This window comes from Sturnira hondurensis, unplaced genomic scaffold (assembly GCF_014824575.4).
Source record: "Sturnira hondurensis isolate 20B ecotype Veracruz unplaced genomic scaffold, ASM1482457v3 Scaffold0024990, whole genome shotgun sequence".
NCBI classification, from domain to species: domain Eukaryota; kingdom Metazoa; phylum Chordata; class Mammalia; order Chiroptera; family Phyllostomidae; genus Sturnira; species Sturnira hondurensis.
Window position 1 is genome coordinate 629,156 of NW_028097621.1, and position 26,667 is coordinate 655,822.

The following is a 26,667-nucleotide window of genomic DNA, read 5'->3' on the forward strand; positions in this document are numbered from 1 at the left end:
GAATCCATAGAGTGAGATGATTGCTTCTTTTTTAAAAAAATTTTTAAAGCTTTTATTCATTTATCTTTAGAGGGGAAGGGAAGGAGAGAGGGAGAGAAATATCAATGTATGGTTGCCTCTCATGTATCCGCCACTGGGAACTGGCCTGCAACCCAGGCATGTGCCCTAACTGGGAATTGAACCACGATCCTCTGGTTTGCAGGCCTACGCCCAACCCACTGAGCTATACCAGCCAGGGAGAGACGATTGCTTCTTCCTCTCCTTCCCCCTGAACCCCCTCCACTGACCCCCTCTCCCCACTAGCTGATGCTGCACAGAGGGAAGTGTTCCACCCAAGAAAGATTGTGTCTGCTGTATAGGAACATGTAAAGTAGTTTTTCTTAATTGTTCTTCTTTCAAGTGACAAATGACAGAAACAGGTGGGGGTTTGTTTGTTTGTTTGTTTGTTTTTTGGTTTTTTTTTTAGATTTAAAGTACATTAAATCTTTGGTGTTTTGATCCAGGTTTTATATTGCTTCGTCCTAATGCTTCTGTCTTTGGAAAAGAGCATTGACCTCGTCTCTTGAAAAATTTTTATTACAACATTTTAGAAAGTATGAAATGAGGACCACCCTAATAACTTTATTTTTAAATTTATCATCCCTTATATAATTTCCATAACTATTGTTTTTGACATCATAATATTCAAATACATTGATGTACAAAAATATGGATATGTAATTCTTTTGCTTTTCTAACTTCTCTAAGCCTTCTTGTTGCCCTTGGTGACAGCTCAGGGTTAATTTTAGCCCTGGTACCAACTCAAGAAAAATAATAATATTTAACTAGCATTTCTTTTTCACTTAATATAAAAATAAAGATGTCAGTGAGGAAATTGACATTGCGTGTAGCCTCTAAGACTTTTAACATGGATATAATTGATTGGTAAATTGAAAGTAGCTTTCTGATTTTTTATGCCATTTAATACTTTAACTTTCACACATGACTTTCACATGCAGTATTAAATTCTCAAACTTTCTCTTTACAGATGAGAAACTAAAATCCAGAGAATCCATTGCATGGAATATTCTGTGGTCAAATATTTATGTGGCTACTTCATCATTTTTTAGGTATTGGTAAAAATGTCACTTTGGGAAGGCTTTACCTGGCTCCTGAGCCCTAGTCAAAGTAGCCTCTATTCCAGGCCCTTTCTATCTCATTTCCCTCTGTTAATTTCTTCTTAGCATCTATCACTATCATTTGTGTTTCTGTTAGAAGTAAACTCCATGAGCTCCAGGTTATTCTCTTTTGTTTTCTGCTATAGTCCTTAGCATCTAGATCAGTTGCTTACACATTGCAGAAGCCTAGTAAATACAGGGTCCAGCAGAAGTAATGCCACTTTTTTATTACAAAATCATAAGCATGCAGTTATGTAACATAACAATATCACACTCAAGCACACCATATGACATTTTAAGTGAAATGTTCAAATTAAAACTATAAATTACACTGATATTATTACCCTTCCAACCACACTCAAACAGGCCCTACTTCTGCCGGAAGCCTGTGTTTGCTTAATAAACAGCACCTGTCTAGAGAAGTGTGGTTACCCTAGAAACACCTGCCTGTCATTTTTCCTGTTTTATGTGAACTGAAAGATCATTTGAAATAAAATCTGAAATTAGAGGGCATGTATTGAAGCTGGTCCAGCCTCAGGTAACATCTTGGTCACAGGATAAAGTTCAAATTCTTGATATGGCGTATGGGGTCTGTTATGATGAGACCTATCTCTTACCTCTCCAGCCTTGGTTCTCACCATTTTTCACTTCACTTTGTACCTAGCCTTCTACTACCTCTTAACATGTTCTCTTTCATGACCTTTCACCCATACCCCTCCACTTCTTTCTGGCTAATTCCTTCAGATTTCAGCATGAACATCCAAGAAGCCTCTCCCAGATTAGACTAGATGTCCCTATACATATTTTCACAATACCCTTTGCCCACTTCCCTTATAATATCACTAATTACATTATCACACTGTTTCATAATTACTTGTCTGTTTCCTCCATAGATTATAAAATCCTTCAGAGCAGTGTCCATGCTCTCTTGTCCACCATTCTAGTCCCAGGACCTGGTACATATTAGGCGCTAATAAATATTTGTTAAATGAATAAAAGCGTAAATAATGATCCAAGGAAGGTTTTTTTCAGTCAGTTCCTTAATAGCTGTCCTGCCAGTGGGTATCTTTTTTTCTTTTAAATCTGTAGCTAATTTTCAATGTAGGACTGATTTATCTTATAAAAGCAATTGTTATCTAATTCATGTTTTGAGCCTTCTACACAGTCATAAGACTTATCACTTTCAAATTACATTCTAAGTCCCAAGGTCGAGACTACACAATTTTAAAAATATTAACTCTTTTTTAATAAGAAGCTGTGCACCTTTTATTCACAAAACTGTTTGAAAATGCTTTTTTCCTAAAATGCTTGTTTTTTAGGTTCTCTATAATTTTACCAACATTCATATTTATTTTGGACTTAATGAATTCTCCAGTTGTTTTTTTAATTAGTTGTGCAAAAGTCTTAAGCTTTTGTTGTTGATCTGAAAGGAGCCCACAATTAAATAAAGGCATAGATCTTTCTCTTTTTTTTCCATTTTCCAAACACATAACAATTATTTTGTTTGTTTTCTTTTCTTTGTTTAAAGTTCCATTTCAGAGTGATTTTGGTGATCTCATACATTGTTTTCTTTTTTATCATCTATTTCTATCATTCCACTCCCAGTTCTAAGTGCTTAACTTCTCCAACTTCAGTCATGACTTCATGAGTCATGTAAACATGGTGTCTAAATTCTGTCTCCTCTGGTTATAATTTATAATGGCCAAAGGGTCTCCTGGCTAGTCTAGGGGTATTCTAATCTGTTCATCCCTTTTCTTCTTGGTCTGGATTCGTAGTAGATCCAAGTTACTTTCTCATATCCTCTTGTTCCTTTACCTACATACAAAACTCCACACTTAGATCATTGCTCTAGTTCTACTACTAATTCAGGCTGATGTGGAAAATTATGCAGCTGTGCAATATTGCCAGTGCCATGAGTTTATAGACACCATCAGCGCACTGAATCATTTTTTCTTGACTAATTAGCTACTTGTTCCATTTTCCTCATAATTTCTCTGAGTCTTTATCACCCTCTTCTAAACCACTTATTGTCATCCTTACCTCTCTCATTCTTAGCAGATGACCTTACCTCCTACTTTATCAACAAAAGCTAGACCAAAGGTGTGATCTTCTACTTTCTACCTCTTAATCTAATCTATAATCACAACCATTCCCAACTCCTTTCCTCCCATATCAGAAAATAAGGTAGTGCCTTATTTAAGGCCGTTCTCTCAATATGTGCCTTTTATCTTGAAGCATCTTATTGTGAAGTGGTTAAAAGCATAAGCTTTAGAATCAGTCACACAGACTTTAGATTGAATCCTGATTCTGACACTTACTATGTACTATAAATGGCCTAACTTCTGTAAGCCTCAGCTTTCTAAGAAAAGATGATAATCAAACCTACCTATCTGGTTTTTCTGATTTAATGACATTAGAGTTCCTGGAATGTAGTAGATGGTCAATAAAGGATAGCTGCTGCTAATAATGATGAATTGATAACATCAGCATCTCATCCTCCAGTGTCCTATCAGTTCCTTCTTATGTTGTTTACCCTCTTAATCTATGCTGTCTTCCTCTTGGCCTATAAACTTTCCCTTTATTCCACATTCTTCTCTGGGATACTAGAGAAGAATTTTATTTTTATTTTTTTTCTCTCTTTCATTTTTAACTCTCCCTAGGGTAATTTCTGCTTATGGCCTCTATTGCCTTACCCCCAGCCCAATAGTCTGGTTCCAGCCTCTACCTCACTATTCAAACTGTTCTCCTTAAGGTCAGCACTGAACTCCAAGTTACCAAATCTTGAATATTTTTCAGTCCTGCTTCATTTAACACTCCTTTAAACTCTAATCCAAGGATGTCAAACTCATTTTCACAGAGGGCCACATCAGCCTCCCAGTTGCCTTCAAAGGGCCGAATGTAATTTTAGGACTATATAAATGTAACTACTTCTTAACTAAGGGCAAGGAGCTCGGTGCTGCCGCCAGGTAGAAATAAGGTGCCTGGCTGGATAAAACAAGGTGGAAGGCCAGATTCAGCCCATGGGCCTTGTGTTTGCCACCTGTGCTCTTAGTTCATTCCCTTTGTTTCAGGGCACCACACTGTGCTAGTGTCTATTATTTGTCAGACCATTCCTTCTCTTTCTCCTTCCTGGTCTCTTTCCACTCCTATCCTCTAGTGTTTTCTTCTTAGCATATTGCTCTTCTCACACTACATACTATTCCTGGATAATTTCACATACTTTGGTAGTTTCAGCTGTTAGGTATAGCTCAGCTCTATCTTCACGATCTGTATTTTGTGTTGAGTCGATGGCCCTTAGGCACTTAGCATCTCTAAAAGTGAACTCATCACCTTCCCATCCCCCACCCTCATTCCCAAAACTTTTCTTTCTCCAATACTCTTTGTATAAATTGGGTGACTCATTCACCCTTGATTTCTCCTTGCTGGTTTTACCTTCTAACCACTACTTTAATCTGTTGCCTTCTTTCCACCAATGTCTTAATTCAGACCTTTGTCATCTCTCATCTGGGCTACTGCAGCAAATTCCTATAACGTTTCCCTTTCTACAGTGTTGTTTCTTTCAAATGCTCCTCCCATGTAGCCACCATGGTGCCCCATATAAACAAACCCAGCCATGTCTTTTCCCCATTGAATGATTACAGGTTCCTTAGGGTGGCCTTCAGGACTCTCAGTCATTGGTCCTCTGATCCTCCTCTCTTACTTCATTTGTAACTACTTCTGTCTTTGAATTTTGTTTTCCAGCAGTACCAAACCATGTGTAGTTCCCAGTATATACTATACTATTAAGACCTCTGTGCCTTTAATCATGCTCTTTGCTCTTTAGAAAGAAAGCCCTGTCCTCCTACCTCCACCACCTGTCTTTTACCTGCCTAATCATTTTTCGTCCTTTAACAGAATATTTTTTAAATATTTTAGGAGTGATGGAAACTTTTTGGTATGTGGTGAATACCCTAGAACCTCTCTTTGAAAAAATCTGTATAATCCCCAAATTTGCATACATCAGGTTTTAAACCCAGATTAATTCTTCCTTCAGCCTAAAGAATTATTTTCTCCAGAAAACTTTCTAATCCACTATAGCTTGGTTTGATCTCTCTTTTTCATATTCTTTTATAATATCAAGTGCATATTTTGTTCATTGCATGTCCCATATTATATTAAAATTATTTTTTTAGTGTTTTGGTCACTATACTTTTAGCTCCTTGAGGGTGATGACTATCTTACTCATCTTTGTATCCCCAGCTCCTAGCACAGCACATAGAAATTATTACAAAAAACATTAAGGTTGTAAGAAGCTGAAGATCAAATCAGCTTCTACTGTGGGCCATTTATTTATTTAGCCAACATTTATGGTAAGCCTGCTATGCACTAGGAATCATGCTTGGCACTGAGGATACAAAGATTAGCAAGACAAACTAGAGCCTTGTCCTCATAGAACTTAGAATCTGATATCTAGAAAAACTGTGTGTGTATGTATGTACATATTTTTTACTATTTGCAATGAAAATGAGTATGCTTCCACCTCTTTCTACCTCCCCCATCAGTTACTCCCCACTAACATTTTTTTATGACTTTCAGTTCTAGTATTTCTCTCTGTTTAAGTATCCTTTACACCATAACTTTATATACTTAATTGCCCTTTTACATCTACTAGTTGAAATCTGTTTTAATATCTTTTGGACTCGGGTTATAAAACATAAGTTAATTAGTCCTTGACTGGTGTAACTCAGTTGGTTGGAATGTCGTCCCATAGACCAAAAAGTCGCAGGCTCAATTCCCAGTCAGGGCACATACCCAGGTTGTGGGTTTGATGCCTGGTCAGAGTGCACACAAGAAGGCAGTCGGTGTTTCTCTCTCATATCAGTGCGCCTCTCTTTCTTTCTCTCTAAAAGCAATGGAAAAAAATGCCTTGGGTGAGGATTAAAAGTGTTAATCAGTGTGTTTAAGCTACTTCATATCTTATTTCCCCCTCTGTTCATCCAGGCATTTATTAGTTATATTATTTCTAAATCGTTGGGGCTTACTTTTGCATATTTCTAAAGTTGTTTAAGGCGTGGCTCTACATTTAAAAATATTTAACTCTTGCCCCCAGTCTTTTTTCCTGTTCATTTTGTACTTAGCTGAAATTTCCTATAGTTTCTTTTTTTTCCTACTCCACTTTGCCCTATTCAAACTTTGTACTTCAGTATTCCTGAGTAAAAGTAGCAAGAATATTAACAGCAACATTTATTCTGTACGTAGTGTGTGGCTGGCACGTTTATTATTTGTTTTTTTCTTTTTATATTTAGCTTATACAGTTTATCATAAATAAATGTTTGGTTTTTTGTTTTTTGTTTATTTCTCCCATCACCCTTCTTTCCTCCCCTTTGGCAACCATTAGTTTGTTCTCTGTATCTGTCAGACAATGTCAGACAATTGGTCTCTGTATCTGTTGGGTCTGTTTCTGTTGCGTTTTGTTTGTTTTGTTATGTTTTGTTTAGATTCCACACGCAAGTAAAATTATATGGTATTTGCCTTTCTGTCTGACATTTTTACTTAGCATAGTATCCTCTAGGTTTATCTGTGTTGTTGCAAATGGCAAGATTTTATTCTTTTTATTGCAAAATAATATTCCATTGTGTATGTGTATATGATGTGTCTTCTTTATCCATTTATCTATTGATGGATACCTAGGTTACTTTCATATTTTGTTTATTACTAGTAGTGCTGCAACCGAATAGAGGTGCATGTATCTTTTAGATTTAGGATTTGTAAATACCAAGAAGTGAAATTGCTGGGTTGTATGGCAGCTGTATTTTTAACTTTTTGAGGAATCTTCATATTGCTTTCCATAGTGGCTATGCCAGTTTACAGTGCCACCAACTTTCTCCATATCCTCACCAGCACTTGTTGTTTATTGATTTATTAATGATAACCATTCTGACAGGTGTGAGGTGATATGTCCTTGTGGTTTTAATTTGCATTTGTCTGATGATTAGTGACATTGAGCATCTTTTCATATCTCTGTTAGCCATCTGTGTGTTACCTTGGGAGGAATGTCTATTCAGGTCCTTTGCCCATTTTTTAATTGGATTCTTTGGATTTTTGGTTTTAAATTATATGAGTTCTTTACATAGTTTGGATATTAACCCCCTGTTGGCTGTATCACTGGCAAATATCTCATTCAGTAGTTTGTCTTTTTATTTTGTTGATATTTCCTTCACGGTGCAAAAACTTTTTATTTTGGTATTTCAATGTTTCATTGGGAGTTTTTATCATAAAAGGATATTGAATTAAAATGTATGTATTTAAATTAGACTTTTAAAAAGTATGTGGAAGTGCTTTGATAAAGGAAATAAAGGTAGAATGGGGATTGTATAAAAAGTGCAAACAATCCTTATTTGGGAGGTCAGAGAAGGCCTACCAGAGGTATGTTAAGAACATCAGGATAAGTAGGGAGGGGACTGGACAGAAATTCCCGTTAGAGGACAGCATCTGCAAAGGTCTTGATATGAAACAATATTGTGTAAAGAGAACCAAAGGCAGATCCTAAATATGAGTTTTGTGGATAGGAGGGGGAGGAGGAGTCTGTGCTAAAATGTGCTCAAGAGTTTATATACCTGCTCCTCAAGTCAGTGGGAATGCATAAAGATTTTTATTCTTCAATAATGTTCCTAGCCAATATAAGATAACATGAGTTCTCCTTGCTGGTGTGGCTCAGTGGATTGAGTGCCGGACTGCCAAGCAAAGGGTCGCCATTTCGATTCCCAGTCAGGGCACATGCCTGGGTTGTAGGCCAGGTCCCCAGTAGGGGGAACATGAGAGGCAACCAACATTGATGTTTCTCTCCCTCTCTTTCTCCCTCCCTTCCTCTCTCTCAAAAATAATTAATTAATTAAATATTTTTTTTAAAAAAGAAAAGATGAGTTGTGCCAGCATATTTATGTGTATATATAAAGAAAGTCCTATTTACTAGTGAAAAACAAACAGGCTTTAGAACACTGAACAGAGCTGTCATGAGGCTACTGTCTCTGATGCCAGTTTGAACCAAAACTGACAGTGGTATCATGCAATCTTTTGACTTTACACTGATATGGAAACCACTTTACATGGATTAGGCAGGGTGGTAGCGAAGCTAAGAAAGCCCCATGAAGGAAAACACATAAAAATAGCACACTTTCTACTACTTTCCTTTTTTTAATCTTAACTTCTTTTTCATGAGGTATTTTGTTTTGTTTTTAAATGCTTGCAAAGAGGGATTATCTATAAGAAAGCAAGTTTCACTGACTTGTATTTTATTTGCTAACTTCTCTGGCTCATAAAATGATTATAATTAAGATTACAGGGAAAACTTATACTTTAATTTTTGTATAACTTAAAACATGTTCTGAAACATGGATTATCTCACAAATTGAGTGTTTCAATATCTACTCCCGATGTTAAGGACTTTAATAAACAGGTCTTATATGAATTGATCTCATTTTTAATGTCTGAAATAAACTGTCTAGTTAGCAGATCTTTTATCATAAAGTATTCTGTATATGGCATTTATCAAAAGATTATGTATATTGACTTTATATCTTCTTCTCCTTCAGATACTTTTCTTTGGATTTGGGTGGCTTTTCTTCATGCACCAGCTATTTAAGGACTATGAGGTAAGAAGAGATCATTCTGATGATACTAATACTGTATGAATTTGAATCATTTTAAAATGAGGCAAAAGAATACCTCCTTTGAAGAAAGGTCAATTCCAAGATAGGAAGCTTTTGTCAAAACAAATCCTGTATAGTTTTTGGAGAATATGATTAGGCTTAGCTGATTTTCTTCCTAAGCAAGTCATGTATATAGCCAAGAAGCCAGGAACAAAGACTAGCATGCGTAGTTACATCACTATGCACACCAAGAGCAAATAGTTATTCTCTGAGAGGGAATTTAACTTAGAATTTAATGTCTCCTAAATGGTCCTGTTCATTTTGATATCTGACCTTCAATGTTAATGACCAATCTTACATCTTAAATTAATAACAAATTCCTAAGGCTAGTCTGGTTCTTAAGTCTTAAATTCAGAAAAATGCCAACCTAGACTGGGCTTTTCCTGGTTAGTCATCCTTATTTAGTAAAAGTCAATGGTTTATACTACTTTGAGGTCATTTCTAGGATATTCTCCATTAATCCTCCTTAGTGAAATTGTGCTATTGTCTGAAAGAGCCCAGGATTCTAGCGCTTCTGTTCAACTCAATAAAAAAAGACCTCCCAGGGAGGTTCCAGGCAGAACTTGTCCAAGATCTGCAGAGTACTGAAGAAACTCTTTTAGTTTTAACCTATATACACGTAAATCTGTCATTTTTATTGTCAGTGTGCATCGGGAATTCTAAGTGCTACTTATGACCCTGTCACTTTATTATCTTGTTATCTTGTGCCTTAAATTATCCATCCACAAGAGGATGATGGTAATAGTGACCCATGATTCAGAAGCACTGCCTTCTTTCTTTTTAATTTTGATTTTATTTTTATTAAATTTATTAGGTTACATTGGTTAATAAAATTTTATAGGTTTCAAGTGTACAGTTCTTTAATACATCATCTGTATATTGTATTGTGTGTTCACCACCCCAAGTCAAGTGTCATTCTGTGTTACCACTGTTCAAGGCTGGACAGGTTCACAGGAGATTCCAGCAGACAGAAGAAAATTCGAGGAGCTCTTGGGATGTCTGACATGCCTTTTTTCAAGGGTGGGGCAATCCACGCATGCTGCAAGCCACATGTCATGCCAGCAGGGAGTCCCAACTCCCTTAAATACTAAACCCATACAAAACTGGCAGGGAGCCAAAATATTGTATAACGAAGTATGATTCTGCACATGTGGGCCCACCCAAGGCTATGGGAATACTTCTTATCAGGCCCATTCTCAAGGCTGTGAGAATTCTGCTTATCTTACTTGCCCAGACATCTGGGTGAGGGAGCCTGACTGACTCCATTTACTCTACAATCCACCCCTTCAGGGTTCCTCACCATACAATCTACACCACGGTGCCTTCTGCGAAGGTCCCTTGGTGAGGAAGGCAGAGCACTGCACCCAGCTGCTGCAGCACCAGTACGAGTTGCAGCAGCACACAGCCACATCACAGGCAACAAGGTCACTCCTTGGAACAGTGGCTAGTCTAATTCCCTGGGCAAGTAAGGCCACCCATGTGAGCCACACACCCAGAGGACCCCAATGGGAACTGCAGCCCACGCATCAGTCCATGCCTCCCAGGCATGCTTTAAAGTCCAGGTCTGATCCAGACCAATCGGAGTCCAGCTGACTTGAGCTTATCCTTTGAGGTTCTCAACACAGAGGGTGAGCTGGCCCAACCAACCCCACAGTCCCAGCCATGAGCCAATCCAAGCCACTCCTTGACCCAGGCAGGACATACCATTGCTTCACCATAGCTCAGATGCTAGTCCAGGTCACGTTCCACAAGGAATGTGCACTGTTCCACTGGTTCTGTAACGAATTCCAATTTGAGACAGAAGTTGGAGAGATGTGTTATGGGTGCCTGATAGGTGCTTGGGAGGATTTCAGTGCACACCCAGCACACTGATTGGTTAGCTACTGAGGCATAGATATGTACCCAGTCCACTAAGGTATTACTTTGCACCCTAAGGTCAAAAAGAAAGAGCAATTATTGGCATCACCAATGGCAAATCACAACCCTCAGGCAATATACAATCAAGTTTTTGGTCACCCGATAAGATAGTGTTCAACAGACGGGGCCTTCCTTTGCGTGAATACCCAATTACCTAGGCCTCTATTTGCAAGCTTCTCCCCACCCCTTGTTTCCAAGGAGCAACAAGAGCCACCCAACGCATGTGTGGGGCTTTTATTCCCCAAGGCCACATCCAAGTGGCTGTCTGCCCTTGCTTCAGGCTCTTAAGGTGCAGGCAAGACAACAGTTCCTTGTTTCTCCATGCCTCGTTTCATCAAGGCATCCTTAGTCTACACCTGCAGCTGAATTGGAGCAGCAGTCCAGTGGAGTAAGGCTTCCACCAGAGCTGGGCCCCTGCTCAGACTCCTCTTATTTAGAGCCCAGAGGACAGTCCATAAGCATTGCATCCAGCCCCCCAGGGTAGGGGTGGCAGCCGCGGCTCACAGGCCCTGCTTTAGGAGATCATTGTACTGTTCAGTCATTCCAGCACCTTGGGGGTGATAAGCCACGTGGAACTTCCAATCGATCTGCATGTCTCAGGCTCATTGTTGTACTAAGACCCTAGTAAAATGCATCCTCTGATCATTTTCAGTGACCGAGGATCACCCATAAGCAATGCATAAACACTCCAACACAGTGATTACTGCTTTCTGATCCAGGCATCATGCAGGGTAAGCAGCTAAAAGTCCAGCCATGTCCACACATGTGATTGCATACTTATACCTCTCTGAACTAGGTAGGAGCCCAATTACATCAACCTGCCCTGTAGTTCCACAGGCTTTTGGGGATGCTCTTGTGAGCAGACAGCACAGGTCTTGCAAGCTTCCTATACCTCTGCTAAGATGACAGGTAACCCCCAAGTTTCTTATAATAGACCACATGGTCTTCTGTTTAGCATTCAAGAGGTGATGATATAGCTTCTGGGCCACTTCTCTTCCTGATGGGCTGACAGGCACCATTTCTAGCCATCACACGTTGGGTAGCGTATCAGCCTCATCATTCCCAGGGGAAGAAAGGGGTGTATGCCCAGTCACATGATATACAGTGATTTGCTCCTGGTAGCCTAATTCCCATAGGTCTTGCCATAAGGCCTGCCCCTGTAATGGCGTATGCATAACCATCCATTTATTTGCATTCCATGTAGAGATCCTTAAGGTCATTCCCTGGTATACCTCCCAATTATCTGTGCAAATAGTCAGAGGTGGTGCTTCATTGACAGCCACAAGCCACACAGCTTACAGTTGTGTCCACTGGCTACTCTGACCTACTCCAGTGTCTAACCAGATTGTGTCTGTTTAACTGCCATAACCATTCATGGGGATGGCAACTGAACTGGAGGATAGTTAGCATATCCCCGAAAAGATCTTCAACAGGCCTCAGGAAAGGGGGGCTTCTAAATAATGTACTCACGGGGAGGAGGGTGGCAAGCACCCAACACACAGAGCTGCACTGCCTTCACCTTCGTCCATCACCTGTAGATGGGTTCTGTGGCCCTCCCCCATTAAAATGTCCAAAGGATATTTCTTCCCTCTTCTTGGGAGGTTGACACAGCCATATGGTCTTCCAGACACACAGGGCTTCTCAGGGCACACCCCCAGGTTTTTTCTTCACCACCTTTTAGGGACTCAGGAAACGTTCAGCTCACAACCACATCAGCTCACTCTTTAACTGTCAAACAGAGGAAGTTCAAGACACTTTACCTCCCAACTGCTGCTGCTTTTCCTCTGACCACCTCGGCAACTGCCTTCTGCTCTGTTCCGCACACTAGGAGCAGAGCTTTGCAGGTACCTGTACCGCCAATGCCAGAGTACCCAACCTGGACCACAGTCCTCAGGCTCAGTAACTTTGAGCTGTGTTCCATGTCTGTGTGGGGCGGGGGGAAAGGAGGGGGTATGGAAGTGGCAGTTCCCCTCCTCTTTTCTTCCAGATCATTCACTACAATTGAGGAGGGGGATATTGTGGCTCTGCTGTTCAGAGGTCTTCTTCCAGGGAATGGACCCAGGCTTCTGCTCCCTCAAGGAGCTCTCAAAACTTCGCTGCCATGCAAAGTGCAGTTTCTGTCTCAGCTCACAAAGCTGAAAGAAACACCCAGCCCATCACCACCTAAGCACTCAGCTTCTCTAGGGTCTCCCCTACCACCTGCAGGGCCTTCTGTACCATGTCAGGTGTGCCACTAACATCAGTCCAGTTATGGGGGTTGAAAGCCCACACTGCCAAGTGGAGACTGACCACCATATACCACATCCGGTGACCAGCCACCCTTCCAGACCCCTGTCCAAGGGGGTCGACAGCCCCTCCATACTGTGACTAATCCTGCCGAGGGCACCAATTGTGTTGCGACAGTTTAAGGCCGGACAGGTTTTTGAAATTCCAACAAACAGAAGAAACTTCACAGAGCTGTGGGAATGCCTGGTATGCCTTTATTCAAGGGTGGGGCAATCCATGCACACCACAAGCCATGTGTCACACTGGCAGGGAGTCCCAACTCCCATATATACTAAGTGCACACAAAGCCAGCTGGGAACCAAAATATTGTATAATGTGACTCTGCACATGCAGGCCCACTCAAGGTTATGGGAGCACTGCTTATTGGGCCCATTTTCAAGGCTATGAGATTGCTTATCTTAGTTGCCCAGACATCTGGGTGAGGGAGCGTGGCTTACTATGAGTACTCTACACCTTCCATCACCATTTATCCCTTTACCCTCTTTTACATGCTCCCAACTCTCTTTCCCTCTGGGAATCACCATACTATTGTCTGTGTCTATGATGGATTGGGGGGTGTGTGTGTGTGTTTAGGTTTTTTTGATTTGTTGTGCTTAATTTCTTTACTTGTTTCACCCAGCCCCTCAACCCCTCTCCTCTCTGACTGCTGTCAGTCTATTCTCTGTATCTATGAGTCAGTTTCTATTTTATTTATTTGTTTTGTTCATTGGATTCCATATATAAGTGAAATGGTATGGTGTTTGTCTTTCTCTGACTGGCTTATTACTCAGCATAATACATTACCTGTAGGTCCACCCATGCTGTCACGAAAGGTAATATTTCCTTCTTTTTATAGCTGAGTAGTATTCCATCCTGTAAATGTATCATGTTTTTTAATCTTCTCATCTACTCACCAGTAGATGATTGGGCTACTCATACTTGGGCTGCTTCCAAATCTTGGCTATTATAAATAGTGCTGCTGAACATGGGGTGCATATATTCTTTCAAGTTAGTGCTGCAGGTTTCTTTGGATATATTCCAAGAAGTGGGATCTCTGTCTCAAAAGAAAGCTCCATTTTTAACTTTTTGTGGAAACTCCGTAACATTTTCCACAGTGACTGCACCAATCTGCATTCCCCCTACTATTATCTATTTCTTTAGCTCCAATGAAGTGACTTTTGTGGCCTTTTTTCCAATGACTTGGGAATTTCTTCAAAATAAGTTTTCTGACTTATTATCAGAAGATTATCAATTCATTATTTGAAATAAGAAAATGACTGTTGGTCTCTATTTGGCTTTTAACAGGTGCGTCAGTATGTTGTACAGGTGATCTTCTCTGTGACTTTTGCGTTTTCTTGCACCATGTTTGAACTCATCATCTTTGAAATCTTAGGAGTATTGAATAGCAGGTGAGTAAGGGTACTAATTACCTCTCCTCTTAAAGAGACCTATGTGACTTTCTTTGCAATAAAAGACTTTCTTGGGTCCCATAGCTGAAAAATTTTACCATGTGCTTAGTTTAGTTTCAGTACTATAATAATAGTACCAAATACAGGTCCCAATCACCTAGTAACGGGTTTGACAAAGATTGTGAAAAAGCAGGAAAAAAATATCTGAACATTTTTTTAGCTCTGATATACTAATCGAGTCTCTAAGACCCTAGGTCCTACCTAAGATTCACTCCTAGAAGTTTTATTTTCTCAATCTATTGTGTGAATGAGTTCCAGTAATGACCTTCCACATAGTTCTGCTAATTGAAAAATCTCTACCTAAAAACGTCAGAATTCCTCAAAGTTAAGGGCTTTTTTGAAGGCTGAACACCAGTTCTTACTAACATCATAGCCCTACTGTGTGACAGAAATATGAGCCTTGATTTTGTATTATATCTATGCATTGACAACATTCAGAATCTAGGGGGTTTTTTTCCGTTTTGTTTTATTGTTGTTTAAGTACAGTTGTCTCCATCTTTCTCCCACCACTCTCCCCCACCCCACCCACCCACACCTCAAACCCTCAAACCCTCAAACCTATGCCCCTTTGGCTTTGTCCATGGGTCCTTTATATATGTTCCTTAAATACTCTTCCCCTTCATTCCTCCATTAACCCCTGCCCCCCTTCTCTCTGGTTGCTGTCAGTTTGTTTCTTATTCCATTATCTCTGGTTATATTTTGTCTGCTTGTTTGTTTTGTTGACTAGGCTCCACTTATAGATGAGATCATATGGTATTTTTCTTTTACTGCCTGGCTTATTTCACTCAGTATAATGCTCTCCATGTTGTCAAAAAGGTCAGGAGCTCCTTCTTTCTTTCTGCTGTGTACCATAGCTTTTTGATCCACTCATTTACTGATGGACACTTAGGTTGCTTCTAATACTTGGCCAATATTTCTGAGTCTCTTAGCACATATTACTATTGACATTTATTATTTTTTAATTCTCATTTGGAATAAGACTCCCAGTGGTAAGTGAAAAAATAGTCATTGTACCTGTAATAGTATATGTTTACTATTATAAATTGACTCTGAATATAAGTAGAGCACTAATGATCTCATTTTAATAAGTGAAATTTTTATGCACGATTATGTATACCTTCTAGAACTTTGTTTTTTATTCTCTATGAATGAGCAGATAGTAACAGCCTAGTTGACTAATTACATGGGGTATATTCAGTAAGTACAAAGAGCAAGAGATCTTTTGGAAGACTGAAGAGAATGAAAGTTGCTGTCTTCTTCCCCTCCTAGTGATAGCCTTTGACGTCTATTTCAGCTCCCGCTATTTTCACTGGAAAATGAACCTGTGCATAATTCTTCTGATCCTGGTTTTTATGGTGCCTTTTTACATTGGCTATTTTATTGTGAGCAACATTCGACTGTGTGAGTATTTTACCCTTTCATGTTGGCACATAGATTGAGGCCGGGGAGCTTCATTTCTATATTACTTTCAGTAGCTGTTCTTTGGGGCCACCTCATACACAGCATTTTTAAAAGGTTGGCACAAAATTAATATTAAATGAATGATAAGATTATTTGTCCTGCCACAGTTCTATTTCTGTTTCTATTAGATGATTTCCTTCATCTTTATTTCAGCCAGTTTTTCATATGGCAGTAAAGATGCTTTCTCTAAAAATTTTATCATGTTCCATCACTGATTGGCCAAGTGAACAAGCCAGCCAAACATTAATTAGCGTGTTCCGTATCTTTTAAGTAGAATAAGCTCTTTAGCATGTATCTATTTAACTTTACAGCCTTGTTTCTTCTTTCTTAGTGCATAAACAGCGACTGCTTTTTTCCTGTCTCTTATGGTTGACATTTATGTATTTCTTCTGGAAACTAGGAGATCCATTTCCTATTCTTAGCCCAAAACACGGTGAGTATATATGTGATGAGGAGGGGGAATGGGTTGTTTATAATTTTCTGATACTGAAAAAAGTAACTTTTAAAAACTTCTGATTGAAGGAAGTAGAGCAAATTATGTCTCTAAAAATTTTCTGGTAATGAACCAAATTTTCTCATCCTAGGGTGTGTCAAATGCTGGTTTGGGAACAGATATCTTTCATTTCAGAGCAGAAATTTTAGATTTAGATTAGTGAATGAACTTCAGGGGAGTAAGGAGTACACAAAGGTGTCCTTAACTTAAATCTCCTGGTAGTCTGAGCAGATTATGGGAATACATTTATACGTGTATTTGGAAGTAGGTTGTCCATAAGCTTTTATCCAGCTCCCAAAGGGGTCTGTGATCCAACAGGCAAATGGTCACTGCTAAAGTGATGATAAAGATTATCTTTAGCCCTGGTTGGTATGGCCTAGTGGATTGAGTGCTGGCCTGCAAACCAAAGAGTCGCTTGTTCAATTCCCTGTCTAGGGCACATGCCTGGGTTATGGGCCAGGTCCCCAGTAAGGAGGCATGTGAGAGGCAAACACACATTGATGTTTCTCTCTCCCTCTTTCTCTCTCCCTTCCCCTCTGTCTAAAAATAAATAAATAAGTAATTTTAAAAGATTATCTTTAGGGAATATATGTATTTTGGTCTCCCATCCAAGTACTAACCAGGCCCAATCCTGCTTAGCTTCTGAGATCAGATGAAATTGGGTGTGTTCAGCATGGTAAGGCGATAGATGGGAGTTTATGTATTTTGGGAAATAGCAGTGACATGAAACACTCAAAATTATTAAAAATAGAAAACCTTTCTAGGGAAAAGTATCTCTCCTCACACAAAGTTTATTTTAAATGTAAAAATAGGCTGTGAACAGACTCCAAATTTCTGTGCTAAAAACAATAAACAAAAATATCTTGGCTAACAAATCCTTATAGAACTACCCCAGAAATATATATACAAATCTGGCTAAAATAAATTAGAGAACTCACCTGTGATAAATATATAAAAATATATCTTATAAATATAAATATATTTTAAATATAAATATAAATATATTAATATATTTATATTTATAAGATTTTTGTTTTAATATATTAAAATATAAATATATATGTTTATTGCAGGTGAGTTCTCTAATTTATTTTTAGATATAGCCCCTATTCATTTCACTTTTCTCCTGTATCAAGATTCTTATAGCAGAAAACAGAATATAACTAGTTCAAATATAACTAGTGTAAAGCATAAAGTGATCTATTACTGGGCTTTAGGGAGTTTATAAAATTTCTAGGAAAGTGGAGACATCAAGCTTAAATGGTATATAGTGAAGAGAACACCACAGAAATTCTGCAGTAGTAAAACTAGAAAAAAATCCCACTGAAGTTATCACCTGCCTCTCAGGACCTGTGATATCAGGGGCCAGACAGAAGAACTTCTGCCCTGGCTGCTCCATCCCCCAAATGCTCTTATTATTCCCATAATACTTATTTATTCATTTGAGATCTCACTTGGGCATGTGAATTTGATGCAGCCTAAGTGTCATTCTGACACTTACCTTTGAGGAAATCTAGGAAAGAACTTTTGGCTTTCTATCACATTTTGTAGTATAAGAAAATATGCTAGACTTCCAGCCAAGATGGAGATATAGGTAGACATGCTTTGCCTCCTCGCACAAGCATAAGAAGGATAACAACCAATTGTAAACAAAAAATAACCACAACCGCCACAAAATCAAACTGTATGTAAGTCCAACAGCCAAGGATTTAGAGGAGAATCATTCATCCAGGTGAGTAGGAAGAGCAGAGATGGGAAGCCAGAGTAGAGAGGACATGGTGTAGCATGCTGAGGCTGCAGTGGTAAGGTGGCTGCCAGCAGAACAGGTGGTCCTACATTCATGTGCAATGGATAAAAACTAGCAGGAACCATGGGAAGCAAGCGATCCCTGTCCCAGGCCAGACAGTGCGGCCCAGGGTTCTAGCACTGGGAAAATGAAGCCTCAGAACCTCTGGTTGTAAAAACCAGTGGGGATTGGGGCAGTGGAATAAACTGCCAGTCTCTTAGAAGAGTCCATTTAAGTGCCCACTGGGTCCCAGAACATACACAAACCCACCCACTTAGGGAATCAGCACCAGGGCAACAGCTAAAAGGGCACCAGTTGCTAATGAGAAGTGGGGGAGGTGACTAGAAACAGGGTGAGAGCCGAGCAAGTGGCATTGTTCCCTCTCTGACCCGTCCCCCACTGACAGCACCACAAAGCAGCAAAGCACGTTGCCCAGCCCTGGCAAATACCAAAGTCTCTGCCCCTTACAACATAACAGGTGCACCAACATGGGGAGTCAAAGCAGCTCTACCTAATACAAGGAAACACAGGCTGCTAAATTGAGGAGACAAAGTTATGGCCCAAACAAAAGTGCAGATTAAAACTCTAGAAAAAGAACTAAGTGACACAGAGATAGTTAGCCAATCAATGCAGGGTTCAAAATACTGATCAGGATATTCACAGAAATGATAAGATATGGAAAGAAGAAGTGAAGCTTATACAAAGTAAAATAGAGAAAAATATACAGGGAACCAACAGTGAAAGGAAGGAAGCCAGGATTCAAATCATAATTTGGAACAAAAGAAAGAAGTAAACATTCACCTGGGACAGAAAGAAGAACCAAGAATTAAAAAAAAGAAAATGAGGAGAGGCCTAGGAACCTATGGGACAACTTTAAACATACTAACTGCTGAACAATAGGAGTGCAAGAAGAAGTGGAAGAACAAGAAATTGAAAACTTACTTGAAAAAATAATGAAAGAAAACTTCCCCAGTTTGGCAAAGGAAATAGACATACAAGTCCAGGAAGCTCAGAGAGTCCCAAACAAGTTAGACACAAAGAGTGCCACACAAAGATACATCATAGTTAAAATGATAGATAATCTTACAGCAGCTAGAGAAAAGAAGAGAGTTGCCTACAAGGAGTTCCCATAAGATTACCAGCTGAGATAAAGAGAGAATCGTAAAAGCAGCAAGAGAGTTACCTACAAAGGAATTCCCATAATACTATCAGTTGATTCTCAAAAGAAACCATGCAGGATAAGAGGGGACCAGCAAGAAGTATTCAAAATGATGAAAAGCAAAGATCTATATCTAAGATTACTCTATCCATCAAATCTATCATTTATATTTGAAGGGCAGATAAATGGCTTCCCAGACAAGGTGAAGCTAAAAGAGTTCATCATCACTAAGCCCTTATTATATGAAATGTAAGTGGAACTTATCTAAGAAAAAGAAAATTAAAACTATGAATAGTAAAGTGACAACAAACTCACAACTATCAACCACGGAACCTAAAAAAAACAGAAACAAACTAAGCAAAGAACTAGAACAGGAACAGATTCACAGAAATGGAGATCACATGGAGGATTATCAGCAGGGAGAGGAAGGGGTAGAATGGGGGGAAAGGGTACAGGGAAAAAGAAGCATAACTGGTAGGTACAAAATAGACAGGGGGATGTTAAGAATAGTATAGGAAATGGAGAAGCCAAAGACTTACTTGTATGATTTATGGACATGAACTAAGGGGGGTATTTCTGGAGGGAATGGGGGGGTGGGGAATGAAGGGGAAAAAATGGGACAACTGTAATAGCATAATCAACAAAATATACTTAGTAGAAAGAGAGAGAAACACAAGGGAGAAAAACATGGATACAGGACAAGAAAATAAAAATTTGACCCTTATAAAAAAATCCTAGAAAACTATTAGAATAATGTTGAATGAATAAGTGTCTAGAATCTGCCTTATCTCTCATCCTCCATGTCCACTCATTACCTGTAGCAGGGATTTGAGAGGGGAGTCACGAGACTCTCCTGCAAGAGGAACTGAGGTAATGTGCAATTTTGTAAGCATATGCAATATCATAAACAACTGTATATTTTACAGACTATTTTGAAATTTCAGATAACATTAAAGAAGACCAAAAAATTAAGAAACACCAGCCTAGCAAAAACACTCAAACTCAGCATGACCCTCCATAGTCTGACTTTCTCTATGTGTCTGTTCTCCAGTCCTTCCAAATTACTTGAAGTTTCTAGAGCTGTTCTATCAGCCTGGACAATTTCTCACCCCTTGTATACCTATGTAATGCCTACAAGGAAAATTTCTACTTATTCTTTCAATAGTCAACTCTTGTCACTTCCTCTAAGAAGATTTTCTTGGCTATCATTAGGGTATATTAATTGCTCCTGGCTCACTGTACGTATATCACCTATTAAATTTATAATTACATGGGTAGGGGCCATCAAAGAACATGTATGAAGGACACATTGACAAAGTCACAGGGGGTGGATTAGGGGAGTTTGGGGGGTGAAACTGGAGACATATTTGAACAACAATTAAAAAAATTATCATTATTTGTTTTCTTTTTTTACTTCCTGATTCACCTTTGAGTTCCCTAAGATTAGAAACTGCAAACTAGCACATGTTTATTGAATCAGTGAATGAAAAGAAATTTGCCTCACCAAGGTGGTAGATGAGTTCAGGAAAGTAAGTAACACTCTAGACAGGAATTTAGGATTTGCTAGTATGGTCAGAATGCCCATGGCAGTGTAGGGATAGATTTGGGGAGAGAGGCCCTGATAATAAAGCTTTCACATAAACTATTTTGAAAAAACCCACAAAGAAACAAATTTGTTTCTGATGTTAGAAATGAGGGAAAAGAGTTATAAAAGGACCCCAGGGCTGCTTACAGTGATAGCACAATCTCATATTCAGTCCAAAGATGTGACTACGATGCCATTCTCCAGCTTTTTCCATTTCAGCAGTAAGCTCATATGACCAGTGATGCCAGATCTTGCCCAAATGAAAAAGAAAACCATCACATCTGATGTACTTTAATCTATTCCTTTTTCTAAATTCTATGAGAATATCCTGAAGAACACACTGAGAGGAAGAGGTAGGGAGATAGTGTTAGTTTTAGTCTTAGCTTTGTGCTCCAGTAAATAAACATTTTGATTTTTATGTCTGAATGTTCAGATGTCAAACATACTTGACCCTTAAGAGTAACAAGTTCAATTCCAGCCAAGATGGAGACATAGGTAGAAAACCTTCGCTTCCTCGCACAACCAAAAAGAAGATTACAACCCATCTAAAATCAATAAACAACCAGAAGCACCAGAAAATCAAACTGCATGGAACTACGACAATCAAGGAATTAAAGAAAAAATCAAACTGGACCATCAAGAACTTGCAGTGAGGCCATGCAGGCAGGGCCAGCTCAGAAAAACCATGGACATATGGTGGATCTTGAGGGTAGGGATGGCTCAGAAAACCACGGTGAGGTGGCAGACTGCAGGCAGAGCTGCCTGAAGGCAAAACTGAGAATCAGAGCTGACCATGGACTGCGTCAGTTGCCACAGTGGGAGAAACTCCCAGTCTCACACAAGAGTTCATTGGAAAGTGGACTAGAGATAAGCAGATGAGCTGCATTGTTCCCTCTCTGGCCCCTCCCCCACAGAGAGTACCACAGTACAGCAAAGAGGGTTGCCCTGCCCCAGTGAATACCTAAGGTCCTGCCCCCTTACAACTTAACAGGTGCCCTGAGACAAAGAAAAAAGGCCCAAATGAAAGAACAGAGCAAAACCTCAGAAAGAGAACTAAGCAATGAAGACATAACCAGTCTATCTCATGGGGAATTTAAAGCCCTGATAGTCAAAATGCTTATAGATATGATTGAAGTTGGTCGAAAAATGAAAAAACAAAGATACCCAAAATGAAATAAAGCAAAATACTCAGGGAACCAATAGTGACAGGAAGGAAACCAGGACTCAAAGTGGTGATTTGGCACAAAGGAAAAAAATAAACATCCAACAGGACAGAATGAAGAAACAAGAATTCAAAAAAGGAAGAGAGACATACAACCCTCTGGGACAACCTGAAACATTCCAGTATCTGAATTATAGGGGTGCCAGAAGGAGAAGAACAACAGCAAGAAATTGAAAACTTATCTGAACAAATAATGAAGGAAAACTTCCCCAATCTGATGAAGGAAATATACTTCCAGGAAGTCCAGAAAGCTCAGAGTCCCAACAAAGTTGGACCCAAGGAGGAACACATCAAGACACATCATAATTAAGTTACCCAAGATTAAACATTAGGAGTGAATCTTAAAAGCAGCGAGAGGAAAGGAAAGAGTTAGCTACAAAGGAATGCCCATAAGACTAGCACCTGATTTCTCAAAAGAAATCTTGCAGGCAAGAAGGGACTGGAAAGAACTATTTGAAGTCATGAAAGGCTAGGACCTATATCTAAGATTAGTCTCTCCAGCAAACCTATCATTTAGAATGGAAGGGCAAAGTGCTTCCCAGATAAGGTCAAGTTAAAGGAGTTCATCATTACCAAGCCCATATTATATGAGACATTAAAGGGATTTATCTAAGAAAAAGAAGAAGATCAAAAATACGAACAGTAAAATTAACACAAACTCACAACTGTCAACAACCAGACCTAAAGAAAAAAAGGCACTAAACCAACAACTAGAAGAGGAACAGATTCACAGAAATAGAGATCATATGGAGGGGTATCATCAGGGAGTGGGGAGAATGGTGGAAAAGGTACAGGGAATAAGAAGTATAATTGGTAGGTACAAAATAGGCTGAGGGAGGTTAATAGTACTGGAAATAGAGAAGCCAAAGAACTTACATGTATGACCCATGGACATGAACTAAGGTGGAGGAATGATGGTGGGGTAGTTACAGTGCAGAGGGGAATACAGGGGAGAAGAAATGGGACAACAGAAATAGCATAATCAATAAGATATATTTAGCCCTGAAAAAAAACACACAAGTAGAGAAGTCTTAGCTTTAAGCACCATATTCTGGGGGGGACAAGTTGGGAGAATGATTGCCAATGTAATATTTATAGTAGGGTGGAGTTGGTTCATTTCTGCTAACTTATGTCTTATATAATAAAGGCATTAGCTATGGAAAACAAAGATTGAAAAAGTAGGTTAAAGAATATCTGCTGAGGGAAGTGGAAAGAGATGGCTGACCAAAAGCAAGAAAGGGATTCCTCAGTAGTGTTGTAAACTCTGTTAAAACTGGAGGCCGTAAATTGGTAATGGCACCAGTATCAGTATGCATTTTAGCAGATTTAAGCAGCTCAGATATGGGCATGGAAAGGCAGAGTATTCGATTGATTTAGGGTTGAGTATTTGCAGGATTAGTGATTTCTGAAGGAGAGTAGAGGACTAAGAGTCCTGGTGAGAGAAGTTGAAGCAAGCAATCCTGAAGTCCAGGGTCAGTGAAGAAGGACATGGAAGGTAAGGGAAAGCAAAAGACTGGAGACCAGGGGTCCCAAAGAGTTCTAAAATGGTGTGGTGGAAATAGAGGACCATGGGGACTCAAATACTGAAATTTTTTGTTTCAAAGCTAAGAGAATTCTTGAATGGCAGCCCTGGCATTTGGCCATAGAAGTAAATGGCTGAAGTAGAGTCTATACTAGAAATGGAAAGTGAACAACAAATTAAAACTTTTTTTGTGTGTGGCACCAAATGATCTGAGTTATTCTTCAGCATAGCTTTCTCTTATTTATCCCAAAGGCATCAATGGCAGCATTTATTTTAACTACTTAGTTGATTTTCACTATTCTCAAATAAAGAAGTAGTGATAATTAGAATACAGCCAATAATCTAAAATTCATGTATTTTCCTTTGAATTACTTATTCATCTATAAATTCAGCCCATTTATTAGATGAGTGTGCACTTGTGCTGGCAAAAGTGAATAACATGTGACTTCCGGCCAAAATGGAGGCTTAGGTAAATACACTTCACTTCCTTGCAAAACCAAAAGGATAACAACCAGTTTTAAAATAAAAAACAAAAAAAACAGAACTTCCAGAAAATCAAACTGTATGGAAGTCTGACAACCAAGGAGTTAAAAGAGAAACATTCATCCAGACTGGTAGGAGGGGTGGAGATGGACAGCCGTGGCAGAGATGACACCCAGCAAGGTTGCAGCTGGTGGACCAAGCAGTTGGCACAGTGGCTGGCGGACAGGGCAGTCCCATATTCCCGTGCACATAAACTGTGACGAACAACTGGGGAGCGAGACAGACTGTGCAACCCACAGTTCCAACGTGGGGAAATAAAGCCTCAACTTAGGAACCTCCAGAACATCTTTAAACGTTCCAACATCCGAATTATAGGGGTACCAGAAGGGGAAAAGAAACGGCCACAAGTGGAAAACTTATTTGAACAAATAATAAAGGAGAACTTCCCCAGTGTGGCAAAGGAAATAGACTTCCAAGAAATCCAGGAAGCTCAGAGAGTCCCAAAGAAGGTGGACCCAAGAAGGAACACACCAAGGCACATCATAATTACATTAGCCAAGATTAAAATGAAGGAGAGAATCTTAGAAGCAGCAAGAGATAAGGGGATAGTCACCTACAAAGGAGTTCCCATCAGACTGTCAGCTGATTTCTCAAAAGAGACCTTACAGGCAAGAAGGGGCTGGAAAGAAGTATTCCAAGTCATGAAATCCAAAGACCTACATCCAAGATTGCTCTATCCAGCAAAGCGTTCATTTAGAATGGAAGGGCAGATAAAGTGCTTCTCAGATAAGGTCAAATTCAAGGAGTTCATCATCACCAAGCCCTTGTTATATGAAATGTTAAAGGGACTTATCTAAGAAAAAGAAGATAAAAAAATAGGAACAGTGAAAGGACAGCAAACTCACAGTTATTAACAACCACACCTAAAACAAAAGCAAACTAAACAAACAGCTAGATCAGGAGTGGAACCATAGAAACGAAGAACACATGGAGGGTTAGCAATGGGAGTGGGAGGAGGAGAAGTGGGGAGAAGGTACAGAGAATAAGTACCTTCTCTGTACCTTAGGCGGTGGGTGGTGGGTGATCATAGGCAGAGAAAATAGACGGGGGAGGGCAAGAATACTATGGGAAATACAGAATCTAAAGAATTTGTGACACATGGACATAAACCAAAGGGGGGAATGGTGGGGGAAGGGTGTGCAGGGTGGAGGGGAATGAAGGAGGGGAATAGAACAACTGTAATGGCATAATCAATAAAATATATTTAAATAAATAAATAAGGCCTCAAAACCTCAGGTTATAAAAACCTGTGGGGGTTGCAACAGCAGGGAAACTGCCAGTCTCATAGGAGAATCCATTGGAGAGGCCCATGGTATCCTAGAACATAAACAAACCCACCCACCAGGGCAGCAGCTGAAAGGGCACAATTTTCTCGTAGGAAGTAGGAGAAGTGACAAAGTAGGGTGAGAGCCAAGAAAGTGGTGTTGTTCCCTCTCTGACTCCTCACCCACATAGAGTGCAACAGCGGACCAATGTGGAGTTGCTCCACCCTGGCAAATACCTAAGGCTCCTGCCCTTACAAAGAACAGGCACACCAAGACAAAGATATATGGCCCAAATGAAAGAACAGACTAACTCCAGAAAAAGAACTAACACAGATATACTCAACCTATCAGATGCAGACTTTAAACCACTGGTGATCAGGATGCTCACAGAAATGTTAGAGTATGGTTGCAAAAGGAAGAAGTGAAGGCTGTGCAAAGTTAAGGAAAGAAAAATATACAGGGAACCAACCATGAAGGGAAGGAAAGTGGGACTCAAATCAACAATTTGGAACAAAAGGAAAAAATAAACATTCATCCAGAACAGAATGAAGAAAGAAGAATTAAAAAAAAAAAGAGGCTTAGGAACTTCTGAGACAACTTTAAATTTTCCAACATCTGAACCATAGGGTGCTAGAAGGAGAAGAGGAAGAGGAAGACACTGAAAACTTACTTAAAAGTATAATGGAGAATGTCCCCAATCTGTCAAAGGAAATAGACTTCTAGGAAGTCCAAGGAAGCTCAGACAGTCCCAAAGAAGTTGGACCCAAATAAGCACACACAAAGGTGCATTATAATTACATTACCCCATATTAAAGATAAGAAGAGAATCTTAAAAGCAGCAAGAGAAAAGGAGACAGTTACTTACAAAGGAGTGCCCATAAGACTAGCAGCCGATTTCTCAAAAGAAAGCTTGCAGGCAGAAAGGGGCTGGAAGGAAGTGAAGTATTCCAAGTCCTGAAAGGCAAGGACCTACATCCAAGATTACTCTATCCAGCAAACCTATCATTTAGAATGGAAGGGCAGATAAAGTGCTTCCCAGATAAAGTCAGGTTAAAGGAGTTCATCATCACCAAGCCCTTATTATGTGCAATGTGAAAGGGACTTATCTAAGAAAAAGAAGATGATCAAAAATACG

General features: G+C 39.5%; 1 protein-coding gene across 2 annotated transcripts in view; it reads left to right on the forward strand.

Annotated features, from left to right (window-relative positions):
• The window catches only part of GPHRA (golgi pH regulator A), a 52,497-nt gene that overhangs the window by 6,277 nt on the left and 19,553 nt on the right, over positions 1–26,667 (forward strand). For both annotated transcript variants that reach the window (XM_037039070.1, XM_037039071.1), the window contains exons 2-5: positions 8,729–8,788; positions 14,333–14,436; positions 15,791–15,897; positions 16,289–16,390. In XM_037039070.1, coding sequence (XP_036894965.1) covers positions 8,729–8,788; positions 14,333–14,436; positions 15,791–15,897; positions 16,289–16,390 — 373 coding nt within the window. The remainder of the gene's footprint in view (positions 1–8,728; positions 8,789–14,332; positions 14,437–15,790; positions 15,898–16,288; positions 16,391–26,667) is intronic.